The 24,291-nt window shown below is 38.0% G+C and overlaps 1 protein-coding gene across 1 annotated transcript; it reads right to left on the bottom strand.

The window, feature by feature from the left end:
• Positions 1-93: 93 nt before the first annotated feature.
• LOC107098312 (heat shock 70 kDa protein 12B-like) lies at positions 94-23,768 on the bottom strand. The gene is made up of 13 exons (XM_015395921.1): positions 23,700-23,768; positions 23,322-23,404; positions 21,820-21,944; positions 21,549-21,735; positions 19,066-19,170; positions 18,870-18,986; positions 16,148-16,325; positions 5,925-6,011; positions 3,687-3,791; positions 3,359-3,617; positions 3,159-3,262; positions 2,655-2,845; positions 94-2,579 (listed from the first exon to the last, which is right to left on the bottom strand). The coding sequence occupies exons 1-13, from the start codon at positions 23,740-23,742 to the stop codon at positions 2,100-2,102; spliced, it is 2,064 nt and encodes a 687-aa protein (XP_015251407.1). The 5' UTR covers positions 23,743-23,768; the 3' UTR covers positions 94-2,099.
• Positions 23,769-24,291: the final 523 nt, after the last annotated feature.

Genomic DNA, 24,291 nt, shown 5'->3' on the forward strand with positions numbered 1-24,291 from the left:
CTTTGTCAGTTATTTTCATCTTCTAAATGCTACCCCTTTGTTTCTCTCTTCAAATTCAGACGTTTACATACGATACTGCTTTTCCATAATGACGGCAAAAACTTGTCGTAGCTTTAAGGCATCTGATGGATGTTGGTTAGTGAAGCATCTAAATTTTGCATCGTGTTGCAGGTACGCTTAGCCTGAGAACACTTTTCCAGTAATGAGGTACAATGATAGCAGTATCATTAAATTTTTTTTTTTTAGGAAGGACTAATGCACTTGACAAAACAGATAATATACTGTGTTAAGAATATTAAACCAACATCTCGGGGTAACAGCAGTTAGAACCTGGGCCCAAATGTGTCTCTCAAATAGAAAATGACCCCTAATTTATCGGCTTATTCATCACTAAGAGGCGTAAGAAGAAAGCCACAATTCTATAATAGCCACCACAAAGTACTGGTCTCAGCCTTATAGACAATAGTAAGGAAAGTTATATAGGTATAAACAAGGGAGACTACAAACCCAGTTGTCTGAAAGAAATGGGCCAAAGTGGCAGTAATCGTAAAGTAGCTTTTATAGGGATTTTATTTTTTGGGGAAATAACATATTTTTAAAGATGGAATCAGATATAAGTCCCGGGTTTGAACTCTGGATTTTGCATTTTCTCCCTGTTCATTTGTGGGTTCTCTCCAGATACTCTTCCATCCAAACTTCTGTCCTTCATTTTTGACGTGTCCAACATACGGGGCTAAATTGTATCCCGTTTCTTCAAAGTCCTGCTAATGGCATCATTGTTACATTCATGTATTTTAAAACTTCAAGAACCAAGGCGTTGGGACTAATATTTTACATCACGTCCTTAAAAAACACTTCAGGTGGCGTTCCTTATCCGTGTCTCTCACACAATCACACTTGCTATATCTGCAGAATTTGGACTTATACTTCCATTGCCAACAGTTCTTCCAGTAAGTCAACTTATATACCGAAAAATATCTTTGCAGAACCTCACAAAAATACCATGATCATAAGAGTCTGGGTCAAAGCAGTAGAAAGTAAGAAACTGTTTTGTTTTTCCCTGCCTCCACACACCTAACTTTAATAAATAAGTGATCAGCCAGCCCCTGCAGCTCTTGATGGCTGCTAAGAAGTTTATGCAGTTATTTGATTCAGATGTTCTGGAGAAGAGACAATAAAACATGCAGGAATTTTGGTGGTGAGGACCAGGGTTGAATCTAGAGAGAGATCTTGAACCACCAGCAATTTTTCTTTTTGTCCATAACATTGACTGAGGTGTGGTTTGCTCTTCTAGCAATGTAGAGGCAAAGAGTGAGAGAAAATCACAGAGAAAATCTGTGACGAAAACCAAGATGTGACCTAATATTCTGTGATTTGTAAAAACCCAGTCACTATCAAGAAGAAGGTCCTTAGCCTTTCATGTGTTTGAGCTTCATTATATGCAGGGTTTTTGTTTTTTTAAATTGACAATTTTTCCCCCTTAAAAATGAAACCTCCATCAAAAATAACACACTGTCCTTCATTTTGTAAAAGTGTAATCTTAAGCAGATCATAGCTGAGTAAAATTTCTATATAAAATGTAAAAAAAATGCTTTAAAACACAAACCAGACTTCATTAGGACTAAACAAATCAGACTCAACTAAATATTTAACACCATAGCAGTGGTATGTCGCTGTCAAAAACATTCAAATGGAGATAATGCCACAATCCTTCAGTAAATGCATATATTTTAGCTTGTAGTTTTGTCATCTTACCACTAGATGGAGCACTACCATATTAGATAAAATGATAGTCCAGTAAGGTTTCATATAAGGATTTAAATGAGGTACTGAGTATCATATGAGGATAAAATAAACATTCTAGGTAGTATACTTCGTAGGGTCTATAGGTGATTCATTCCTTGGTGTTGATAAGCAATACCTAGGATAACTCTGTTCCAGCATTTCACTCTTGAATCAAAGAGTCTTCCCATTTCTGTCCAGAGAAAGTTGAACAAGGAAAGTTCATGAAAATGTTTAATGCTGACTGAACATCATAAACTCCGTCTGCTTTAAATCGGTTGTGTTGATTTCAAGTCTCATCAGGCTGCTGCCCTACTTTAGTTGGACAGGAAGTCTATGGAAGCCCGGACAGACCTGTTAGACATGATATCAACTGCGGTGACTTTGATCTCCGTATCTCCAAACTGCATGGTAGCTCTGATCTCCCTCCTTTCTGGCCCAGCCACTACTGCTCCTGCTCCTCCCACCGCTCCAGGTGGTGCCGACGGTTCCGGTAAGTCTAAGGTTATTGTCCCACACTTCCTGACGCCCGGATCAGAGATATAGGTGATATCATCTTTTGAGCTGCAGTAGATGTTAATGATGATCTTTCGCTGGCCCACCCTAGCAGGTGTGTAGCTTCGTCGAACGACCTCCCCGAGAGCCACTGACTGGTCTACGGAGACAAAGCGGTCAAAGATGTCCGTGCACCACTCGCGCCCGTCCTTGATGAGTAGCTTTTCCCGAGGGTGTCGTCCTTCCACGAAGCGGTTGAGGACGCCCACTCCATAGGTCACAGGGCACCTTCGCACTCGGACCTGCGACAGATTGAGCCATTACAACAAGAATCATAGCATTACTCCAACACTAACTTTTATTTTCCAGTCCTTTACCACAGTGGGATCTAGCCCAAAGAGAACGGCACCCTTCAGGATGGTTAGGCCAACATCATGGGGGATGATGATGCGACAGGTCCTTCCCAGTGCTCTTTGGACTGCTTTCTGTAACATTGGTGATTCTGCAAAACCACCAACCAGGAACAGGAAACGGACACCACAGACCTCTGGCTTCCCCATCAACTCCTCTGCCAGAAGAGAAGAAACCCTGTCATTAAACCGTTGAAGAGTTTGACCTTTTGGTTACCTACTATAAACTTCTATGATGCAAAAATCCTGTTTTCTGTCCCCTACCATATTTGCATACTGTTACGCCAGCATCCTGTTAATGTACCACTGGAATGTGGCTGATTCAAAATAAGACATTACCAACATTTTTTGCTTTCCCAACATGTTTTTTGTGCTGCAGTTTTTTTTTTACAAACTAATCTGTATATAGACTGGATGTAGGGAATGTTAACTCCATATTGTCCATCCGTTTGTTTTTGGTGTCTTTCTCACCTATATGTTTGACTATCTTGCTGATGGTGGGCTGGAAGAGCTCATTCATTGCTTCCTGCGTCAGCCGTAGCATCCCCTGAGACGACCACTTCACAATGTTCATACTGACGGAAGGAAAATAAAAACAGATTCTTGTTGAACTTTGCAAACAACCGGCAATAGCATCAGACTACTTCTTGGCGCTCTTCAGCCTCACGCACTTGCTTCTCCTCAGAGCGGCCTCCACGCTCTGTCCTCTGTGTCTCTTGTAGAAGTCAATGAAGGAGAAGGGCAGAGATATATTCAGGGCGTTGGCTCTTCCTGGGGACGCCGTCCGTTTCCTCGCCTCAAAAGCAATCATGAGGTCCACCCAGGCTGCCGGCCGCTTGGCTTTGAAGCTGTGAATGAAGTCCTCACCGAAAATCTGGCACAACATGGCTTCGAAGGCCAAGTCCACCCCGACTGCACCGTATGGACCCCCTGAAGACACTTTGAAGTTTTAGAAATGTGTCCATACTCTTTCTTGTGTCTGGTAGTGAAATAGTATACCTGAGGCTTTGTAGAGCTCTTTAAGGGTCCCCTGTGGCTGTTCAATCTGATGAACTGTCAGGTCAACTGTTCCTCCGCCACAGTCCGCAACAACGTACCTGTCACCTACAGAAAGTCAGCAAAATGTATTTTCTTGTAACAAAAGTTTATTTTTAAGATTTTGCCATTGAGCTGTCAAATCTTTTAATCGTTCTTTATTCTCACTTTATATGTTCTTACCATATCCTTGCTGGAATTTTTACCAATGTACTTCCTTGTCATAAACCATGGTTTTGCAACCTGCAGCAACAAAGCCATGAGTGGCTCTATAACTTCTACAATGGCTCTTAACACTGGCTTAAAATGATGTAAAGAAGCAACTAATGTAGTATGATAAATACCAGCCCCTGAAGCTTAAAACTTTTTAATATTTGACTAAATGTTTGGAACAGAAATATGTTGAGAGAACCAGAAATATATTTTTAGATCAACCTGACTGATTGTTAGCTCAGATTTTTTTTTCTATTATTATTATTCTTTACATCAAATAATATCTTATAGAAGAAAATCCATGCTTCAAATTTATGAAACGTTTTATGTTTTCCCTTTTTTTGAAAGCTGAAGATTAAGATAAACTATTGGTTGTTTGAAATGGCAACAGGCTTCCTAAATCAGCTATTTAACAAAGAAATTAAAAGCTGTGTTTTATTACAGAGTTATAACATATATGCTGCTCTAAATGACTTTTATTCAGCCAAACATTGCGCAAAATGGCTCTTTGCATTTTAAAGAATGCAGGGCCTTGTCTTAAAAAAAAATACTTCCTGTTTCTCCAGTGGATTGGAAAGGTGTTTAACTTGTTGTGTAGGGGTTGTACTTGTGTGTCTCCACAAGCTTTGCTAACATCATGATTAACACTTTGCTTATTATTCGTTACAAAAACAAATTTTAACCCTGAGTCCTTTTCTGGTTTTTAGTACAGTGTGTTACAACATTTTATATACTTTTTTATTTTCCTTATCAATTTTGGTGCTATTTGCAGGAGATATATATATTTTTTTATCACTGTTACATCTGATATTGAGTGTTAAAAGAAAAAACCGCTTCATGAATTTATCCTTTATATGTTTTCAATATTTATTACAAAATAAAGGTTATTATTGTTTTTTAGAACAAATAGTGGGTTTATTGGACTTTTTTTAGGGGGAAACACTGAATTGTCAAAGATTAGCAGTATAACGTTTTTTTTTGTTTTGTTTTTTGTCGCATCAGTATTCCTGGTATCGTGTCAGAAACTTACACTCAACACCGTCATGGCCATACAAGTCTGATAGGTTTCCATTCGGATCACATTTTTTTCTATCCAAGACTCACCAAGAATAAAACCATGAATTTTATAATGTTAGCTTCTCATTGTGTAGAAGAATAGTGATATTTATCGTTTAAGGCTTTGTTTATGGGCAATTGAACAAAAAAAAATGTGTGGTTGTATTATAACGTGACAAAATTCAAGAATATTACTGCAAGGCACTATAAAATGTTTAAGATCACAGATAAATCGGAGTGATTTGCTCCTGAAGATCTTCCTTTGAATGTTTTAAGAGGCCATGTGTGTTTTGTTGATTTACCTTAAAGTTTTAAACCAACCTTCAGGCTTGAGTAATGGCTGTTTGTCTGATAGTGTTTATGATCTGCATGGAGATAAGGACTTCACACGGACAGAGTTCTTAGGTGTGAGGAACTGAGATAAATGATATGAATAGATCTGCAAAGAGGCGACAAATAAATGCAAGAGTTTAAGACAAAGGAAGCTTTCTCATATTCCCTTGTTGGATTTATAGAGTAGGGGCAAGAGAGTCCCACGGGCTGGGTCCATCCTGTGTGTGTTTGGACAAGAAAGAGAGCAGAGAAGGTCAGTAGGGCCACGTGGCTCCTCTGACTGTTGTTATTGCACAAGAGAGAAAGAAACGAGTTGGGGGGCAACTTGGTTCTCCCCTGGAAGGGTTTTTTTCTAATCAACAAAGCATTATTGATATTTAAATCTCACAATCAGGTCAATCGGTACATGCTGTCGGAGAGGAGTAATAAACATTGCTTCATTTTCTGGGAGAAAAATAAGTAAAACCCAATTTAACCGAAAGTAGCCCCTCCCCCTCAACACACATTAGGAACGTGGATGTCCCTGCACAACATAGGCAGCATGTTAAAGGTCAAAACCATCAGTATGTTCAAATAGAGGGGCACGTCAGAGGCACTCACCGGTCTGTAGCTCGGACCACAGCTCCCCTGTTCCACTCTCCACCAAAAAGGTCCTGCTGTGTCTGGATCGTCTCAGCTGCTCCCTCGCTGCAACAAACAGGTCATCGATTTTAAAGGCTCGAGGTTAAAAGGTTGCTTTGAGCTGGACAACAAAGCTGCTATGGAAACAAAAGCTACTTCTTAGTTTGTTAGGATAAGAAACTATAAGCAGTCAACAGAGTATAGATTGTTTATTTAGGATATATGCATACTAAAAAGGTACATCACTTCCTTTTTAAGATTGTTTTCCTTGTAAGATTGGTTCTAATGTGGTCATTTTCTTTCATCAAGCTTTATGTAATAGTTTGCTGGAATTTGAGCCCATTCCTTGACAGAACAGCTGTAACTAAGTCATGTTTGCTTGGCCTCTGGTCTTCTAAGAGACTGAGAATGTTGCTTTGTGACGGCCAAATAAACAAATGACTTCATCGCTTTAAAGTCCCCTTTTTAACTGGTTTGGTGGAATGCGGTCCATTTAGTAGACCGGTTTGTGCCAAAGCGTTTGGGCTGTCTTCAAACTTTCCCATAACAATTATTATTGGTGATACAGTCTTATTCGTAAAGTGCACCATTCCCTCCTGCAGCAACACAAACCCAAGACATGTTGCTACCACCCCTGTACATTACAGTTAGGAGGTGGTAGCTATGAATGTTTCCCTTTTTCTTTTTAGTGAAGCTGTTTATGAAAAAACACTTGGATGATAGTTTCTTTATTTCAAAGATCATACTTTAAAAATGTAAATTATTTGTCTCAACATCAATTTACAAATTGTAATCTATATTTTATGTTACTTTTGGAGTAAAGGCTTCTTCCTCTTTGAGCAGCTCTTCCGTCTAATGTCATTAGAAAGACCAAATTAACTGTGGTAAATGATAATCTGTTTCTAGCTTTCACCAACCCCTTCACATGGTCCTCTGGTTTTGTTCTGGGCTTGATTCACACATCTCACATCAAAGTTTTCATCTTCTAGTATCTGAAAAATCTACGCAAGGAGGAAGCAGACTTGATCTATTAGGGTTTTTCCTCAAAGGGGAAATATGTATTTATATATTTATATGGGAAGCACTCTAAAAAGTTTCTCAGGGTCTTTGCAAGAAGATCAGACCAATGGCATGACGGATCGTCTACCAAACTAAACCAAATAATTTTCACACATTTAAACACATTTTACTTCTGTAACATTTTGTCAGATTGTAATATGTTTAATTTTTCATTGTCTTTTATCTCCTATTCCTTTAAAATTAGTTGTAAATAATTAAACACTGCTGTTATTCTTAGAAATAATGTTGATGCACATGTAACGCCCTGGTGCACCTTGCACTTTGCTTTGTTTCACATCTTGGCCAGGACGTCCTTGTGAAAGAAATACAAAAAAAATCAATGGATCTTTCTTTTCTGGTAAAATAAAGGTAAAATAAATGAAAAATTGCATTGATCCCCTAGAAACCCTAATAAGCTTAAAAACATACATTTTAAACTAAAATTATGTTCCAGTAAAGGTACTTAATCTTTTAACTGAACTCAACTTTATAGATAAAGCTGCCACAAAATGCTGTACATTCAATCCAGTTCAAATTCAAAAATACCTAATTAATGTCAAAGGGAAATTAAGTGTTGCAGTAACTCATAAGTTACTAATATACCAAGTAAAGTTAAAATTGTATAAAAACAACATAGAAATTTAAAGGAATAAAACAATTTAATACAATTAATTAATTAAAACAAATAAAAACATGAAAACAACTAAAACTAAAACACAAAAACAGATCTAGTTTCATGCTGTGTAAAAAAAAACAAAGAATAAAAATATTTTTTTTTTTCTAAGGCATATTTAGAAAGGGGGGATTGATAAGGGGTAAACTGACTATGAAGATAAAAAATCTTTCAATCATAACTTTTTACCTTGGATTTTTTTTTGTCCAGTCAACAGATATTCTTCTGATTAAAGACTTTTGTTCCTAAAATCAAAAGAATAATTTGTTTTGAACTCTTTCCACATCCTTACAGAAGTTGCCTTCACTCATCCGTAGAGGATATATGGTTTGGTAAAAACACATATTCCTATATTCCTTTTTCTGAAGTCCAGACTGAGTAGCATTGCGTCATTTTGTCATGACAAGCTCTACATCTCCATCATAGGAGTTTTTAGCCTATGTTTGGGCGTACTGAAGCGACCCTAATTTGAATCAAAGCACCCCTAAAAAAGGGGTGAACATCCTCCATTATACCTTTAGTTGTTTTTTCTTTTAATTGTATGCGCTTTTTACAATAAAAGAAAAAGTGACATTGTGAAAACTATACAGTACTTGGTTATTTAACCCCTTCAATTCTGTTCTGGTTCATCAGAAATAATAATAAATAAACAACAAAAAAAAAACAAATAAACAAGCCTGATGGAGGGTTAAGATTAACCCTTTACAAAAATGTTGACCAACGCTTTGAGGGTAACGCTGCATTCAGGTGTTTCTGAAATGTTCAGTCAGATTTCTGCACCTATTGATGGTGTATTGGTGAAATATTCATCAGGGAGGTGCTCTAATGTGTCTGAGATTGGTTTGTTTGATTATCTTTAAAGCCACAACTCAATATCAATATTTGAATTAACTGAATCATTAGTAAATCCTTATAATTTGAACTTGAACTAATTTTATGAATGTCAGTCTAAAGGTGGAGCAGAGGAGCAAGGTGTGCACAAAGTGAAAGGTCAGGAAAAACCAGGAAAGACAACAGACAGAATAGCAACAGTTGTTAAACTGGCAAAGAAAAACATTTCATTCAGTAGATTATTTTACATAAATCATGGAAGTAATGTTGGCACACAAAAGAGAAAACTAATTTCATGAAAACTGATTCAAAAGTTTCCATGAAAATAGTTGATTTACTGTTAAAGCTTCTTGCTTTGCTTTTTGGGTTTTTGGCACAAGTCTCGGATATGAAGCATTAGTGAATGATTGAGTAAATATTAGCAAAACTCACTTAACAAGTTTCAAAAATATGTTTATAAAACAGTGAAATTAATCTTGTCTGGTCAGACAGCTCTCTGGGTGCTCAGCACCCCTAAACCTCAGGTCCTAGAATCGCTCCTTATCTCTATCTTAACATTTTGTTCCACCCATTAACAAGGTGCTTTTGTGGAGAAAACTCACATATCTGCAAGTTTAGTAGTAATAATAACATAAAGTTTGATGTCAGTCAGGTTGCTTGAAGCTTAAAGATCTTCAGGAGATCCAAACTCCTCATATGATCAGAATTACTTAAACAAGATCTGACCTGTGCATCATAATTGTAGAAGAATTTAAACAGAAGTTGCTGCATATTTTAAGGTGCACACAGATTTCGAAATTATGGCTCAAATGTGTTTGATTTTATGACCTCTTTAATCAAACAGCCTAACTTTATCGGCTTCATGGACACCTGGAAGTAGTCATCATCACCCTCCAGTGCCTCACTCAGCTTCTTTGGCTGTCAAACCTTTTTTTTTTTTTGTGTAAACACACTTAGAGTAAAATCACTGAAGACGAAAGCAGCTCAGTCAAAAACATAAACACAGCCCACTTCAATCTACATGTAAAGCATAAACAAGTCACAAAGCCGGAGACCTCTTTACACATGTGCTTGAACCAAACCTAAAAATTTAGATCCAAGTAAAACAGCACCGGCGTGAGGTTTTGGAAACGGCCTTGCTCAGGTTTCAATTTCTTTGTTTGCTGTGGTGACTGGTGGGTCGACCAAGGGCCAACGAAAGCAAGAGCATGTTCAAACGTAGCTGGAGGAGGCGAGATGTGCCACTTTCATACTTATATTCGGCCCTCCAAAATTAATTAATACACATAAAAGAAATGGTATGGTGATTAGTTGTTAATTTTGAACCCTTGTTTTTGCAGTTTTTAATGATGATGGTATAATTCTGAATTGGTAAAATTCCTTTAACCCTTTAAAACCAATTGTATCATATTTGATACATGAGTTTTTCAGGACTTTGCATCATCAGTGCTGATCTTAAAAACCCGACTTACACAATCAGACACATGTAATGAACAGAAAACCTATATAATATTCTACAGAAATGCCTAATGTATCAAAATTGATGCAAATAAATGATCAAATTTGACTTATACAAAATATATATATATGTCACAGTCTTGGTTTTCCATTTGTTGTCCTCTGCTGCCCTCTTGTGTCCTCTATCCCTAGCTCTGTTTTCTGCTCTGTCCTCACCTGTTTCTAATCCTCTCGTTAGCCCTCTCTTTGTCTCTGTCCCCTTTAAAAGCCTCCCTCTTCAGTTCCTGTTTGCTGGATCCTCGTCTAACGTCTGTCTGCCTATCTCGTCTCTCCCTGGTTCCTAGAGTTTGGTTTTCCCCTCATGTCTCCTTGGTTCTGGTTCGTTGGTTATTTTTTGTTGGATTTTTGATTCCTGCCTCAGTTCCTGTGAACCTCCTTAAACCCACCTAAATTCACCTCTGCCTACTTGCCTCTGCATTTGGGTCCTCAAACCAACACCAAAACCTGACAATATATTCTTTTTTTTTTTTCATTTTTCAGAGAGTTTAATGACAACTCTAAATAAAAAAATTGAATTTTCTGTCAATTATTTCATGGTCCAGGCTTTAAAGGGTTAAACTGGTTTGTTCCCTTGGATGAACCTAGTTTGTGTGTTATAAATAGGGCCGGGCTCAAAGCTACCCAGAAAGCTTAACATTAGCCGTCTAAAGCTAGATTCAATGTAGGTTTTTGGGCTTGTTGTCTAATTGGTTGGAATGTTTCAGAACAACCCATTGGAAATAGATGTTCAAGGTCAGTTCTCTGGATATTAAAGGTATAGAGGAGGATTTTCGTGAATTTTTGAAAAGACCCGTCCTCTCCACTTAAAAAAAAATGCTATGCATCACCCTGTACCAGCTCCTGAGAGGGAACGCCTATTAAACGCATGTGAGAGAGTGCACTAACCCATTTCTCCTCTTGAACGCTCCGTTTAAAAGTTACTGTTTGCATCTCTCAAACAAGCTTACTTTCCAGAAGAAGATTTGCAATTTTTCCACTATGTCAGACTCACCACCATTAAGTGAAAATGTGGACGAGCACGTAGGACGGTTTTACTTAAACATATCAGCAGAATGATTGACAGCTAGGAGAACCACTTATTTTGATGATCCACCCGGTAAAAGAACATACTCCATTATACCTTTAGGATGTGATGTGTATGTTAAACTTAAGCCTGTATATGTAAATGATTCAATCATACACATTCCTTCTTTGAACAGAACAATTCAAATGCATCACAGAAAACTGGGTACAAGTTAGTAATACATGCTTATGATGAGGGTAAAAAAAGCAACCCTGTCCTGAGTTTAAATAATGCTAGGATTACAAAAATACAGGGTTTAGATTAGTTTATTTTTGGTGAGACTGAGGAGAAGCTTTGGCGTTCGAACTGACAGATTGGGAAAGCAAAGATTTATTTGAATAGCCCCCCGTGTGATAGTGTGTAGGGGTGCATTGTAAACAAAGTTGAATGAGGGCCGACACCGTCACGTAAGCTTCGATTTCATGTGCCTGTTTTTTGTTCAGCAGCGACAAGCAAGTCTGGAAACCATTTACATGAAACTGCAGAAGAGAAAATGTACATGGGGTTGTTTTTAACGACTCCCCCGTGCTAAATTTGGAGATGAAATGAGGTGGAAGGAATACTAAAGATAGCGGAAAAAAAACAGTCGACGATGCCAAGTTTGTGTGTCTGTATTTGTGTGGGGTCGTTTTTCGTCCCCACACTTCTGGGAATGAAACTGACCTTGGAGAAAGAGAAAGTGAGAGATTGAAAGAAAATGCAAAGAAAGCAGGAGGCGAGTGAAGGAGAGGGAGAGTGACAGGCAAGGAGGGGGTGAGATCATAGTCACACTCCACCTTGTTCCAATTACAATATCCTGTGTTTAGAGTGTGTGAATGTTCTTTGTGTGCATCTCACTGGCTGCATATGTATAAGTGGGCCTTTGCAGGGGATTTGGACAGCATGTTCGCCCGCTGAATTATGCATTGCTGATTTCTTTCCCCCCTAAGTTTCAGATTGTACTTTTCAGTGCTAAAGACTATTTTCCTGCTGCAGAAGTTGGGTTTTAATGAGATATTTTGCAGCAGATATGCAACAAACCCATTTATTTTTAAAGGTTGTCTTTTTTTTTATTAAGGCAATTCACAATGAGACTACAGAACAAAATGTTAGTTATGCCAATTTAATCAAAAGGCTGTGCAAGATCACTTAAATGTAAATACTATCAAAGTGCTGCCACACAAAAAAAACTGTTAAAGGCTTTTAAAAAGACTGAAGAACTGTAGTGATTTTAAGGAAAATTGGTTCATTGAAGCAAAAAGAAAGGGTATATAACTAAGTTTTTTATCCATCAGTTTGATGCTGTATCCAAGCAACTATTTACTACATCTAAACACATTAAGAGATTGGTATTGTGCTCAGACTTTCTTTGGCTTCAATTGGCAATATCTTCACTGATTTCCCTCTGATCTACCTCCACCAATGAGAGTAAGCTTTTATTGATGTCCTTGGTTCCTATGAGAACCCACAAATATACAGTTTTAAGAGTGTCCATTTAAAATATGTAACATAAAGACAGAACTAAATAATTCTGCTGTTTCTCTTGATAGTTTTAAACAGCATCATTTTTGATGTGAATGACACCAGAGATAAGTCCCATCTCGTACCACCACCCCAACAATTAAAGGCATTCCCACAGAAATACTGCTTATCATGTTCACTGCTTCCAAGCTTTAACAAAAACAAAAAATGCTATTAATTATATAGCAATATAAGAAAAATTGATTCTGTTAAATATCCCCATATTTCATTGGACAATATTGGTATTGATTCAAAGTACAGTAAACGTGCAAACATACAATTTATTGTCCTACTTTTTTATAACACTTAAACATCCATCCACTAGATGACAGTGTGTTGAGAAGAGCCTATTATTCATCTACTCTGCACTGTCCTCAGCAGAGCAACATTGAGATCAAAGTTGAGATATGTCATTTTTAAAATATATTATCTTTGTTACTGTATCAGCAAATATCAGGATGAATTTTATTGTGATGCATGTGTTATGATATGCACTGTACGACCCAATTCTTGCCAGTTTCCATCCCTATTATTTAGATTTTTATATGATCTTAGAGAAAACTAAGAATCCTCCTTCATAATAAAACTGTACTTTAAGACATATTCACTCTTGGATAGTTTAATCCAAGTTTTGCCATTCAATATATTGTGTTAGAGTTGGATGCATTCATCCTGCCAGTCTTTTATGGGGACAAGTCCAGAGACTGTTTAAAGTGAGAAAAGTGTCACACCTATGCTGGAGCAGTTAACGTTCACTCAGAGATTATTGGACCAGATCGCCATGCACTTACACAGATTTCACAGAAGTATGGTTTCAAAAAAGAAGAATTTAAAGCACAAAAAAGGAAGTTCTTCCTGCAGCTTCTAGCTATTCCATGTAATACTTAACTAAGTAGTTCTTAGATTTGAGCTCTTAATTTGTTGTTCCTTGTTTTCTTTTCCTTAAATGTTTTGCCCTTACATCAGATAATCTCTTCTTTTAATACGGGAAGAAAAACACAAAAGGGTTTGGATTAACCAGCTGAGACCAGCATTTCTAAATGTGACAGAGTACAGATCCAGGGTCCTGGATTAGATTCAACCAGACTTTAGTGGGAAAGCCTCAACTTAAAAAACATAAATGCCTTATATGTCCTCTCAAAAACAGTATAAAGGTTTTAACAATCTTTGTTCAATGAACAAATCAGATATGCTCTAGGCATCTAATGACATAGAAGAAACTAGATTCCAAGTCTAACTGTCTTGAAACCAGTAATTGTTGGGTAACAGCTTTTCATCCTTCAAATCCTAAAGAAACTGAGAGAGAAGCTGCAAAACTTGGAGTCGAGCCAGAAAATAAGTCAAAGGTGTTTTTGAATTGAAAAGAAAAACACAAATTTCCACCCATTTTGTAAGGAGGATCATTTAGTTATGACATTTAGAGTTGCACCCCCCCACCCCCACCCCTCCACCTATCTATCTCTAAAAATCAAATGAGGAGGTAACTGGGGAGACTCAATCACAATGAGTCACCGGGTCCAGATGGTGTTGGCTCGAGTGGTGCAGGCCTGTCCAGAGCAGCTCATGTGAGATGCTTCTCCCTGCAATCTGCTGGTTTTCCCCAGGAAACTTTTGACCAATCGGACAGCAGGATCTGATATATTTCTCTGTAAAGGGCCTTGAGATGACATGCGTTGGGAATTGGTAATGTATAATTTAATTGAATTGAAAAAATAAATAAATGAATACAACACCTCTTTTAACCTTAGCTTGACCCAGAAGGTGGGGTTCTGGATGCAGTATTAACATCATAGGAGAGTGGAAGAGTATTAATACTTTGGTGTTTACACCAACAATAAATTTAACTGGAGACACAACTGTGAAACTGTCTACAAGAAGGGACAGAGCAGACTGTACTTTCTAAGGAATCTTAGGTCCTTCAGGGTTTGCAGCAATATGCTACATATCTTCTATAAGTCTGTTGTGGAGAGTGTATCTGAGAGTTAATCTGCTGGGGTAACAGTATCAGAGCAAATGACTTATAAAAGCTCAACAAGCTGATAAAGCAGGGCGGCTCTATTCTAGGAACTCCTCTAGGACCTCTGGAGATTATTTCACAAAGATAATACCTCACAAAGTAAAGAACTTTATGGGAAACAGTGAGCATCTTCATAGGACTTTTAAACACCATCATGTTGTCTTCAGTCAAAGATTTCTCCAGATCGGGTGTCAAAGTGGTTCCAAGAAAGGGCCGTGGGGCTGCAGGTTTTCTTTCCAACCAAGCAATAGCACACCAAACTCCAGTCATCATGTTCAGATTGGACTCACTTGATGAGATGACTGGAGTCTGGTTTGCTATTGCTTGGTTGAAAAAGAAAACCTGCAAGCGCACGGCCCTTTCTGGAACCACTTTGACACTCCTGCTATAGAAGATCCTTCCTGCCTTCAGCTATCAAATTTCTACAACAACTCGTTTGAAAAAGACTGGCTTGTAAAAATGACTTACCGTTGACTCAAAAAGATTTATTTTGTATACACAAGTGTAAACAAAAAGAAAATGACAATTTCATTTTTTTTTTAAAGCAGATGACTGACTGCAATATTTAATTTCCCTTTGGGATTGATAAAATGTTTATAAATTGAATTTAAATTGAATTTTTGAAAAAAGAAAAAAAAAAGAATATCCAAAAAGTAAAATGGCAAAGTCCAGATGTAAATCCAATAGAGAATCTACAACAACAAATTCAAATTTCAGGTTTACGGACATTCGCGACTAAATTAACTCAAATTCAGTCAGACTGAATGGAAAGCAGTATCAGTCAAATGAAGTCCAAAGATATAGTGCATGTCCAAAGCTTTCAGAGATGTATCTGTGGCAGACTTGCATCTGCACAACGAAAGATGAAACTACGTTGCACATACTCATGGTACCTACAAATGCACAGCAACATGCAAAAACGTAGACTTTCCTTCCACTGCCTAATTATGTGCTACCGAACTATTCAAAATCCCAATAAACTACATTAAGGCTGGCGCTTTGAAGGTGAAAAGATGTGTAAGACTGCTGCAAAGCTGTCAGTATTAATCATCAAAAGATTACATTATTGAAAAAGTAAAGATGTATAGAAGAAAGCCAAGCTCATAATCAGTGTTTTATTTTTTAAAGGATGAAGGAGAGGACTTCTCAGTCCGAGATGAGGAACATTTCCTCTTCCTGGGAATTCCATCTGTTTAAAAGCGGCTTCTTCTCCCCTTTCCCTCTGCAAATGAATCCATTTCTGCTTCTCTGCTGGCTTACATTAAACACATGCCCTCTTCAAAGTGGTGTGTCTGTACACATCCCTCCCCCCAAAAATACACACATTCTACACACAAGCATGTAAAGTCATTTGAGGCAGAGAACATGAGCCGTATCCGAGGCCACATTTTTACCCCCAGCTCTTTGTTTCACTAAAAAACTCAGAGTCTGTGCTTTGAAACCCCACAACCTCTGTGTGAATCAGAACAGCAACCTTTCCAGGAACAGTGTGGCTTTATGCTTTTGCTGATAAAGAAAACTTCTCAGTGACGTCCATTTACCTTGTCTGAAGCTGGAGTCGAAGGGCCGGGTTCCGTCCAGTTCCAGGCCGTTGGTAATTGGCTGCATGCTCAGGTCGATCACCTGGTGGAGCCGAAGTTTCCGACAGTAGATGGAGGCGGCCTCGGGCTCCAGGGCGATGAGGAGCTGCTCAGGACATTCAGGAGACACCAGCCCAGCCTGGAGAACACACAAACAACGTGTAACGACAGCAGTGAGAGAAAACCAGAGCATGCAGAGATAAAGTAGGTTACTTTACATCACACCTTGTCATGTGTTTACTTGAGGAATCTAAAACACAATGTATTTAATCGAAGAAGACTTGAAAACAAGATAGAATGGTAGGAGAATAAGAAGTAAGCAATGGGGCATTTTTCATGTGTTACAAATACTGTGATCGGCCCTGCTCTTTATAGAATGATTCACAGTGGACGCTGCCTGTTTAGGAAACTGAGTCTGGAGCACAGGGGGTGCACTTGAAGACTTTTTTTATATCTTAATTACCACCAAGCACAGAGGTTAAATTTGCTTATCAGGAAGGCCAGCTCTGTTATAGGATGCCCAAACAACCCTGTGCAGGTGGAGGGAGACAAACGGACTCTTGGGAAAAAAAAAAAAAAAAAATTTAATTGTTGGACAATGTGTTTAAAAAAAAAAAAAAAAATTTAATTGTTGGACAATGTGTTTCAGAAGTGGAAATTTCCTTCAATGAAAGACTACTGTGCCTTGGGTCCACTAAGGAGTGTTATCACAGATCTTTCCTACCAGCAGCTGTTTATAATCACCACAGCACCCAACAAACTCAATAGGCTGTTTATACATCTGCAATTGATTGCAGTGTTTTCAGTTTTTCTTGTAAACAGTCTGTTGTTAATTTTTATACACAATTGTTAAATGAACAGTTTGAACATTTTCCCAATACATCCAAGTTTACATTTGCACATTTCATTTGATCAGAGTTTGGAGTTTTTAATGCTCAATTTTTTGACCTGTTTTAAAATTTTGTTGTAAGTGCTTTATAACTGTACACTATATTTTTTCTGTTGTAAACTTTACGCTTGCCCCTAAAACTACCGGTACCTAAATTTCCCCACTGTGGAACAAAAAGTGAATTATTATTCTATTATATTAATAAAAAAAAAAAATCCATGATTAAAAAAGACAAAAAAACGTGGTAAGTGGTACGAATATCCAAGCAAAACATCCATCCATCTATCAATACATCCATCTGCCCATTGCCCACTTATCCTTGCTTGGTCACTGGTGGTCATCTTTTCTCTGGTGGTCATTGGGGGAGAGATGAGGTGCAAACTGGAGAGGTTTCCACTCCATCACATCACAACACAACAAAAATATACCATGCACTTAGACACATTATACCTAAAGGTCATTTAGAGAGATCCTTTAATGACCAGTTATGTTTTTGAACTAAACTTTACTCTGTACCAAAGAACTCTAGAGGTAAATGTGACTCTGTATGACACTTGAGACTTTTGTAAAAAATGGGTCATAAAAAAGGTAAATATCTCAAAGAGCAGATAAGCTGATACAGAAAAACGCTCCTTCAAATTATTGCTGCTAGAGGAAGTTCTAAAATCTACTAAATGATAGAATGTTCATTGTTTTCCTTTGCCTCTATCTTGCTAGCCTAAATGTCATCATTCTTTATGATAAAATGTTAACAAAACCACACTCTATATGTCACACTGACCTTTGGACAGAAAAGAGACATTTCAGAGGTCAACAGAAATAAGAAAAGAAATCTACAGAAACATCCACACTGATGGCACTTCAACACAGATTTAAAGATGAAATTACTCTAACCTAACCAAAAGTAATGATGATCCATTAGGAGGAAGGATTTCAAACATAAGGAGATTTATATAAGCACTAAATGTGATGTTATGGGGTATAGGGTTAAGTAGGCTATAACAATAAGTTTGTGTCTGTGCAGGGCGGGGGTCTGCTCTCTACTTCCTGTGTTTGTACGCCGGTCTCCCTTATTGTTCGCTCCTAATGACATCACCAGCAGGAAGCGCACACGCCCCGACAGACCTCAACCAGGAGCCAGCACTAACCATGTGTGGGAGAGTGTGTGCGTGTTTTAGACTTTTTATTGACTCACCTGAGACAGTTAGAGGCTAGTGACTCAGAATAATACCAGATTTGGTCTGTTTGTGGAGGTCAGACAAAGAGGTCACAGATTCTAACAGGAAAATGTCTTGATTTTAATGCACCATTAGATACAGACTTGCATGCCATTTTTTTCTTGATGCATTCCTGTGCATGCATGCTCACTTCCTACAAGTCAGTCAAACACGTACACAATAAGTAGGGGCGTGTGTATTCTCATGACATACAAACACAGACAAAGCCAAATGCATGCTGTAATCTGTGTGTGTAAAGGATCCATGATGGGAAAGTTAATCTGTCTATATCCCAGGGTTTCTTTCCATCTGCTCGTTTTTCTTCCTCGTCTGTTTATCTCCCGCACACAAGCTGGGTTTCTTAAAAGGCTAATTAACGGGAAAAATTTCAAGAAAAAACATAAAATAAAAGATATTTTACTCTTAATCTTAATAAAGAAAAAGTAATCCAAGGATTCCAACTGTTCATTTTTAATTAGTTCTGAGGAATGCCATGGAGGAGAACCTTCCTACGCAGAAGCAATATTATCTTTTAATCTGGGGAGGACTTTGGGTTGACATGATGCAAATGTCCTACCAGGTACGCAGCTTCTCTCATAAACTGCTTGGCCGGTTGTCTCCACACAGCTGGGACGGTGATCACCCATCTGATTTCCTCTCCCTCCAGCACTGAAGATGACTGGTCCTTCACCTCCTGAAAAAAGGACTCAGATTCACCACTGAGGACCAGTCGTCTTTCCATCTGTAAACAAACTGACAGACCAAGGCCTTACCTTCAGAGCGTGCTCTCTGAAAAAGCGGAGAGCATGTGCAAACACCTCAATAGCTCTAACTTTTCGACCGTTAACAGCCTCCAGCTCCGTCTCCATTGTGAGGTCCTGTAAGATATGATGGATTGAGTTGGAGAAACCAAAAGCTGATAATGATATTTGAAACTGTAAAAACAGGAAGGTTTTTTCTACATTTTCAATAAACCACTACCTTTGCAAAGTCAAAGTCATACAAATGTCTTTTTAACTTCTAAAAGATTTTGTCATGATCTTGGCACTGATGACCGGCTTAATTACTAACTCCATTCACCTGTCTAACTCTGCCCCATTTCTCATCACTGCTCATCAGATCAACCTGCTCCTGCCTCTATTTAAGGTGCTTGAATCCCCTCATCAGGACCAGATTATTCTTGCTCTCTCTAGCCAATAGTGAGAGTGTTTTTAGAGTTCCTTGGTGTTTCTGATTTCCTGATATTGACCTGTTCTGCCTCTCACCCACTGAGCCTGTCTGTCCCCATCTGAACAGTTTGCCTGAACTGTCTTTGAACTCATGGATTTCTAAGCCTGCTTATTCCTTTTCTGATCTGTTTGCCGGACCTGGCTTCAGGCTCTTGCATGTTCCCTCAGGCTGCAGCATCTGGGACACTATGGGCGGCACCCACCGCATCTTGATGGCAGCCCACCTGCTGGATCCTACCTTGTTCTCTGGCTATGGACTTAAATTGTAGACCAGGTTAGTGACTCGAGTTTATCTTCCTTCATTAGATTTACATGGTCACTAACCTGTGTTTCTTTCTGCAGAGTTTCCAGTGATAGACGCTGTTACTCTGATCCACTGGTTTGAAATAAACACCTTTTGAATAATCCCACTGTCTGTCCTACCTCAAATAATGGGTCCTCCGGTTCTGAATTGTGATAGACTTTGGTTCAAATTGATTTAAAGTACCAAAGACAAAATGCTTCGGACACAAATTAGTTGGACCCCTTCTTTTTTTATTTTTTTTTATTTTACAATAGCACCAAAAACTGCCTCTAAAATTTATTTATTCTTTAATATTTGCTATAAAAATCAACCACAATGAAGAGAAACACAAAAAAAAACAAAAAAAAACAATAATCACCTTCAAAATAGCTCAAGATCAAGTTATATGAATATTTCCATGAGTTCCACAAGGTTATGTCTTAGTGCTCATAGTTTTTTTTTTATTATGTATTTTAATAATCTGGGCCATAATCAAAGTGCAACAATGTTCACTGATTTATTTCCATTCAAAACCAGTTTTATTTTTATTTTAGGTGCCTGCAGTCCTCTTTTGAAAACTTTCAGTCTCAACCATCACAACTTATATCACCATTGAATCTAAGTGAGACTAAGGTCCTGTTACGTAGGGCACTCTGAACTCTCTCTACCACTCTGTGTGTGATTAGTTTTTTAACATCCTATAATTATATTGGCATCACCATAGATGATAATCTCCCATATTGAAAATTATGGAAAAAAAAAAATAAAATTAGGGCATTTTTGTTTGAAACAGAAATTGTTTTACAGATACAATGCCAGGTAAACAACTTGTTTCTGCCACTTTGATGAGTATTTTAGACTATGGAGGTATTATTTTTTAAGTTATTAAGTATTTTACATCTATAGGACGCTGTCTTGCTCTGATTTATTAGAAACAGCAAAAGCCTCTCTCACTGTTGCACATTTTACTTCTTAGTTAAACGGTGCTCTCTATACATTGGTACAAATGTATTTTCACTTTTGTTCCACCATAACTGTCATCTTATATCTGACATGTAAAGCATTACCACCCCCCCCCAAATTTATTACATTTAGTCTGTCCGATCAGACCTACTGCTATATCTTAGCTTTATTGATTTATCACATGCAGTGTTCAATTAGTGCGTACTGAGCAGGACACAGCAGCATTCTCTTTCTCTGATCCGCCTCGAACATTTTTCAGCAGTACCTGAAGTTTTTCCATTTTACCACGTTTCAAAATTTTAATAAAAGGATTAGTAGATTTGTCTGGAGGAACTTGTGTTTGTTTTTGAAATCCCTGCTGGCGTTGTATGGTTTTAACCTTCAAAAGTACATACCGTTCCTGTTTTTTATGTTATTCCCTTTAATGTATTTAATAGCTTTGCTTTATAAATGAGACAGTGAGTCTGAAGAAATTTTCCTATAAATAAAGGATTATTAATGAAGTAATTGATTCTACCAGCTCTTCCAAGAGGGTAAATACCCAGAAAGAGTTACAACAGAAGCCTGTTTATGGCTATAAAAAGTGTTTTGTTGAGGGACCACCTGCAGAGAAACACTCAATCAAGTGTCTTTTGGGATCTATGTTTATATTTTAGTCTGAGAGTTGATTTGATAAAAGGAATCCACATAAATGCTGACTTTTGCATCCAACGGTTACCTAACATCCACCTTCATAATGGGTGTTTGTAAACTTCTGACCAGAACTTTGGGAGCGACTTACACTTGTGCTGTGGATCTTCATCTTGAATTTATCAAAGTAAAGCCAGTGCTGGGCCTCCTCTGGATCCAGGTCATGGTAGAAATCTCGTGCTGCAAACCCAAAACTGTGGAACCGCAAATCAGGTGTGAGCAGCAAACAAGTTGGGCTCTTCTGATTGGCCACTCCGGGGTCACCGCCCTCCCAACGTCTGCACAGAGCAGAGCAAAATTGTCATTTAGAGTTAAAAGGAAGGGAGAATTATAAATAAAGGAGAGTTTAAGCAGATTGTTACTTCATCATGTGTATGGCTTCAGAGTCCTGCGTGAAGCTGAAAGCATAGCCGCTGGAGGTCGTCCCAAAGTCTATGGCGACGACAACAGAGAATGGACAAGCCATCCGGGGTCTGATTTCCACCCTCTGCCAGACAGAGAAACAGCATGTGTTTGGTCTTTATGCAAACATTTGCTGACACACAAGTATAAAAGATTCTGTTCTTTATTTTGGATACTGATGGCCTAGTGTCTTATTTTATGTTTTTACTCCTTATTAATCCAATATATACAGTCACATGGGTTGTACTTTATTTTGGGGCATCAGAGTAAAGCTGATAGAATAGACATATAAATTTAAACTTGTTAATTTTTTTTTATTACATTGTATCTATGTTTTAATGTCCTAATAATTTTACCTGTACTTTACTGTAAGGTACTTGTCTGAGAAAGGTGCTATATAAATGAAATGTAATTTCTTTCCTTGCTTGTAAACAACAACAAAAACAACAATAGCACAGTACTCTTCAGATAAACATTTTGTGCTACCTTTTGTTAGTCTATCACATAAACCCCTAAACAAAAAGTAAATTAATTCAGGGCTCTGCATGCTTTGACAAAGCATTCTGCAGTATTTAGCTATTCCTGTCAGTGAGCAAAAACACATGCACTGGTTCTTACCCTTTAGCTCTTGCAAGATATTATCATATTGAATGAATGAACTTAAGTATAGTGCATCAAACAAAAACCTTTAGGATGCGAAGAGGGAGCGGTGGGAGTGGTAAGGGCATAGAGCTCGAAATCCTCAGGTTCTGAGTTCGAGCCCCACTCCCACAGACTCTGGGTCTCTGAGCAAGACCTTTAACCCCACACTGCTTCCCACACACTGCATGATGGCAGCGAACTGCTCCCCTAGGGGATTTTTTAAATGCAGAGGTAAATTTCTCCAATGTAAGATCAACAGATTTCAACTATTATTATTATTAATGCATCAGTGTAAGCAATCACTTTTAGATATCATCTATCCGAGTGTAAGACTTTTTTTTTTTTTTTTTTAGTAATAAATAGATACAACCACAGACATAGAGAGACTTTATTTCCTCAGAATGTATAAAATAGAATAGAAAATTATTGCAAAATAATAATAAAAAAAAGGGTTTATTACGCCTAAAATTAACTAAATGATACTTCATTAAAAAGAAGAAAATAAAAAAAAGCCGTCTCTACACCAAACTGTAGTGTACGTACTTTATTGTACATTCCACTTTTTCTATTGAAATGTACAATACCTAGCTGGACATTGATAACATAAAACAATGAAAGCAACAAAAACCGCTTGGTTATACTCTGTTATAAGAACTGAAGTAGTTTTCACGTTTCTTTTTTAATTCTTTGCTGTAAACTCTGAGTGAAAGTCTTACGATGACCCACTAATAACTGGTGGAGGCTCTATATAAAGACAAGAGAGCAGAGAGCGGAAAGGGTGTGTAGTAGAGCTGTGGTCAGAGGCTGTTTGCGCAGTTACCGGTGAGGGAGAGGGTGTGAGAGGTGTGATGCTGCATTCATTCCTGGATGTGGCTGGTGAAGATGGGGTGGATACATTCCCACCTGCAAATTAATTGGAAACCGAAGAAATAACAGCAATATCTGCAAGTTTTCTACGATGACAGAAACAGAATCATCACAACTTGGAAAAATAAATAATGGTTAGAAACCCATTTGGCCTGGAGTTCTTTGAAATTGGTTCTGGAGGATTGAAGTGAACAACAATGACTGGAATGTCACTGGAATCCCAAGAAAGTAAAATACCCCAGTGGGAGTGTTTAGCACTACAGACCGTGGAGAAGAAGTGAATCATTTCAACCAGGACAACTTAGAAAAAGATGTGCTTGCAGTGTCTTACCTGGTATCTGCAGATAGGTATCCAGCTGAACCTCCTCAGACATTTTTACTGGAGCCAGGTTCTGCAGAACATTTTATCAATGTTAAAACAGTGCTAAAATGAACCCGGCAATGTGGATCCAGTGGGATTTTTCTTTATAATATACTCATGAAAGCGATATTAATGTACAGAAGAGGGAAATGAATGAGATATCTTGAAAGCACTGTGGATGCTGTAAAACCGGCTTCATTTAACAACTGTCAAAAAAACCTTTGCTTCTACAGAAAAATATCAAAAAGTTGTATACGTGTTCTTTTTAATATTTCAATATCATTCATGTAATTTACTCTTAAATGCACACTGATGGTGGCAAGCTACATTGTAACTATGGAAACCCTGTGGCTCACTGAAGGCTGTGTACCGAACCCTCTGACCACCATCAGCAGACAAATGTAGGTGAACTGTTTTGCTCAAAGACACTAGGACTGAGATGGATGGAGCCTGGGTTCAAACCGCCAACACTTAAGTTGAAGGAAGAACTCTCCTGCTTCCTACACCACTGTCTCCTCCGACCAATTGGCACATTAGGGAATTGTTGCTGATTTCAATGTGT

Source organism: Cyprinodon variegatus, unplaced genomic scaffold (assembly GCF_000732505.1).
Source record: "Cyprinodon variegatus isolate N-32 unplaced genomic scaffold, C_variegatus-1.0 Scaffold767, whole genome shotgun sequence".
NCBI classification, from domain to species: Eukaryota; Metazoa; Chordata; class Actinopteri; order Cyprinodontiformes; family Cyprinodontidae; genus Cyprinodon; species Cyprinodon variegatus.

Coding starts and splice junctions, on each gene's coding strand:
- LOC107098312 (XM_015395921.1), bottom strand. CDS start 23,742: ATGTCTGAGGAGGTTCAGCTGGATACCTATCTGCAGATACCAG. Junction 21,945..23,321: donor TCACACCCTCTCCCTCACCG/GTAACTGCGCAA, acceptor TCTGTCTGGCAG/AGGGTGGAAATCAGACCCCG. Junction 3,618..3,686: donor AGAGCTCTACAAAGCCTCAG/GTATACTATTTC, acceptor AAGTGTCTTCAG/GGGGTCCATACGGTGCAGTC.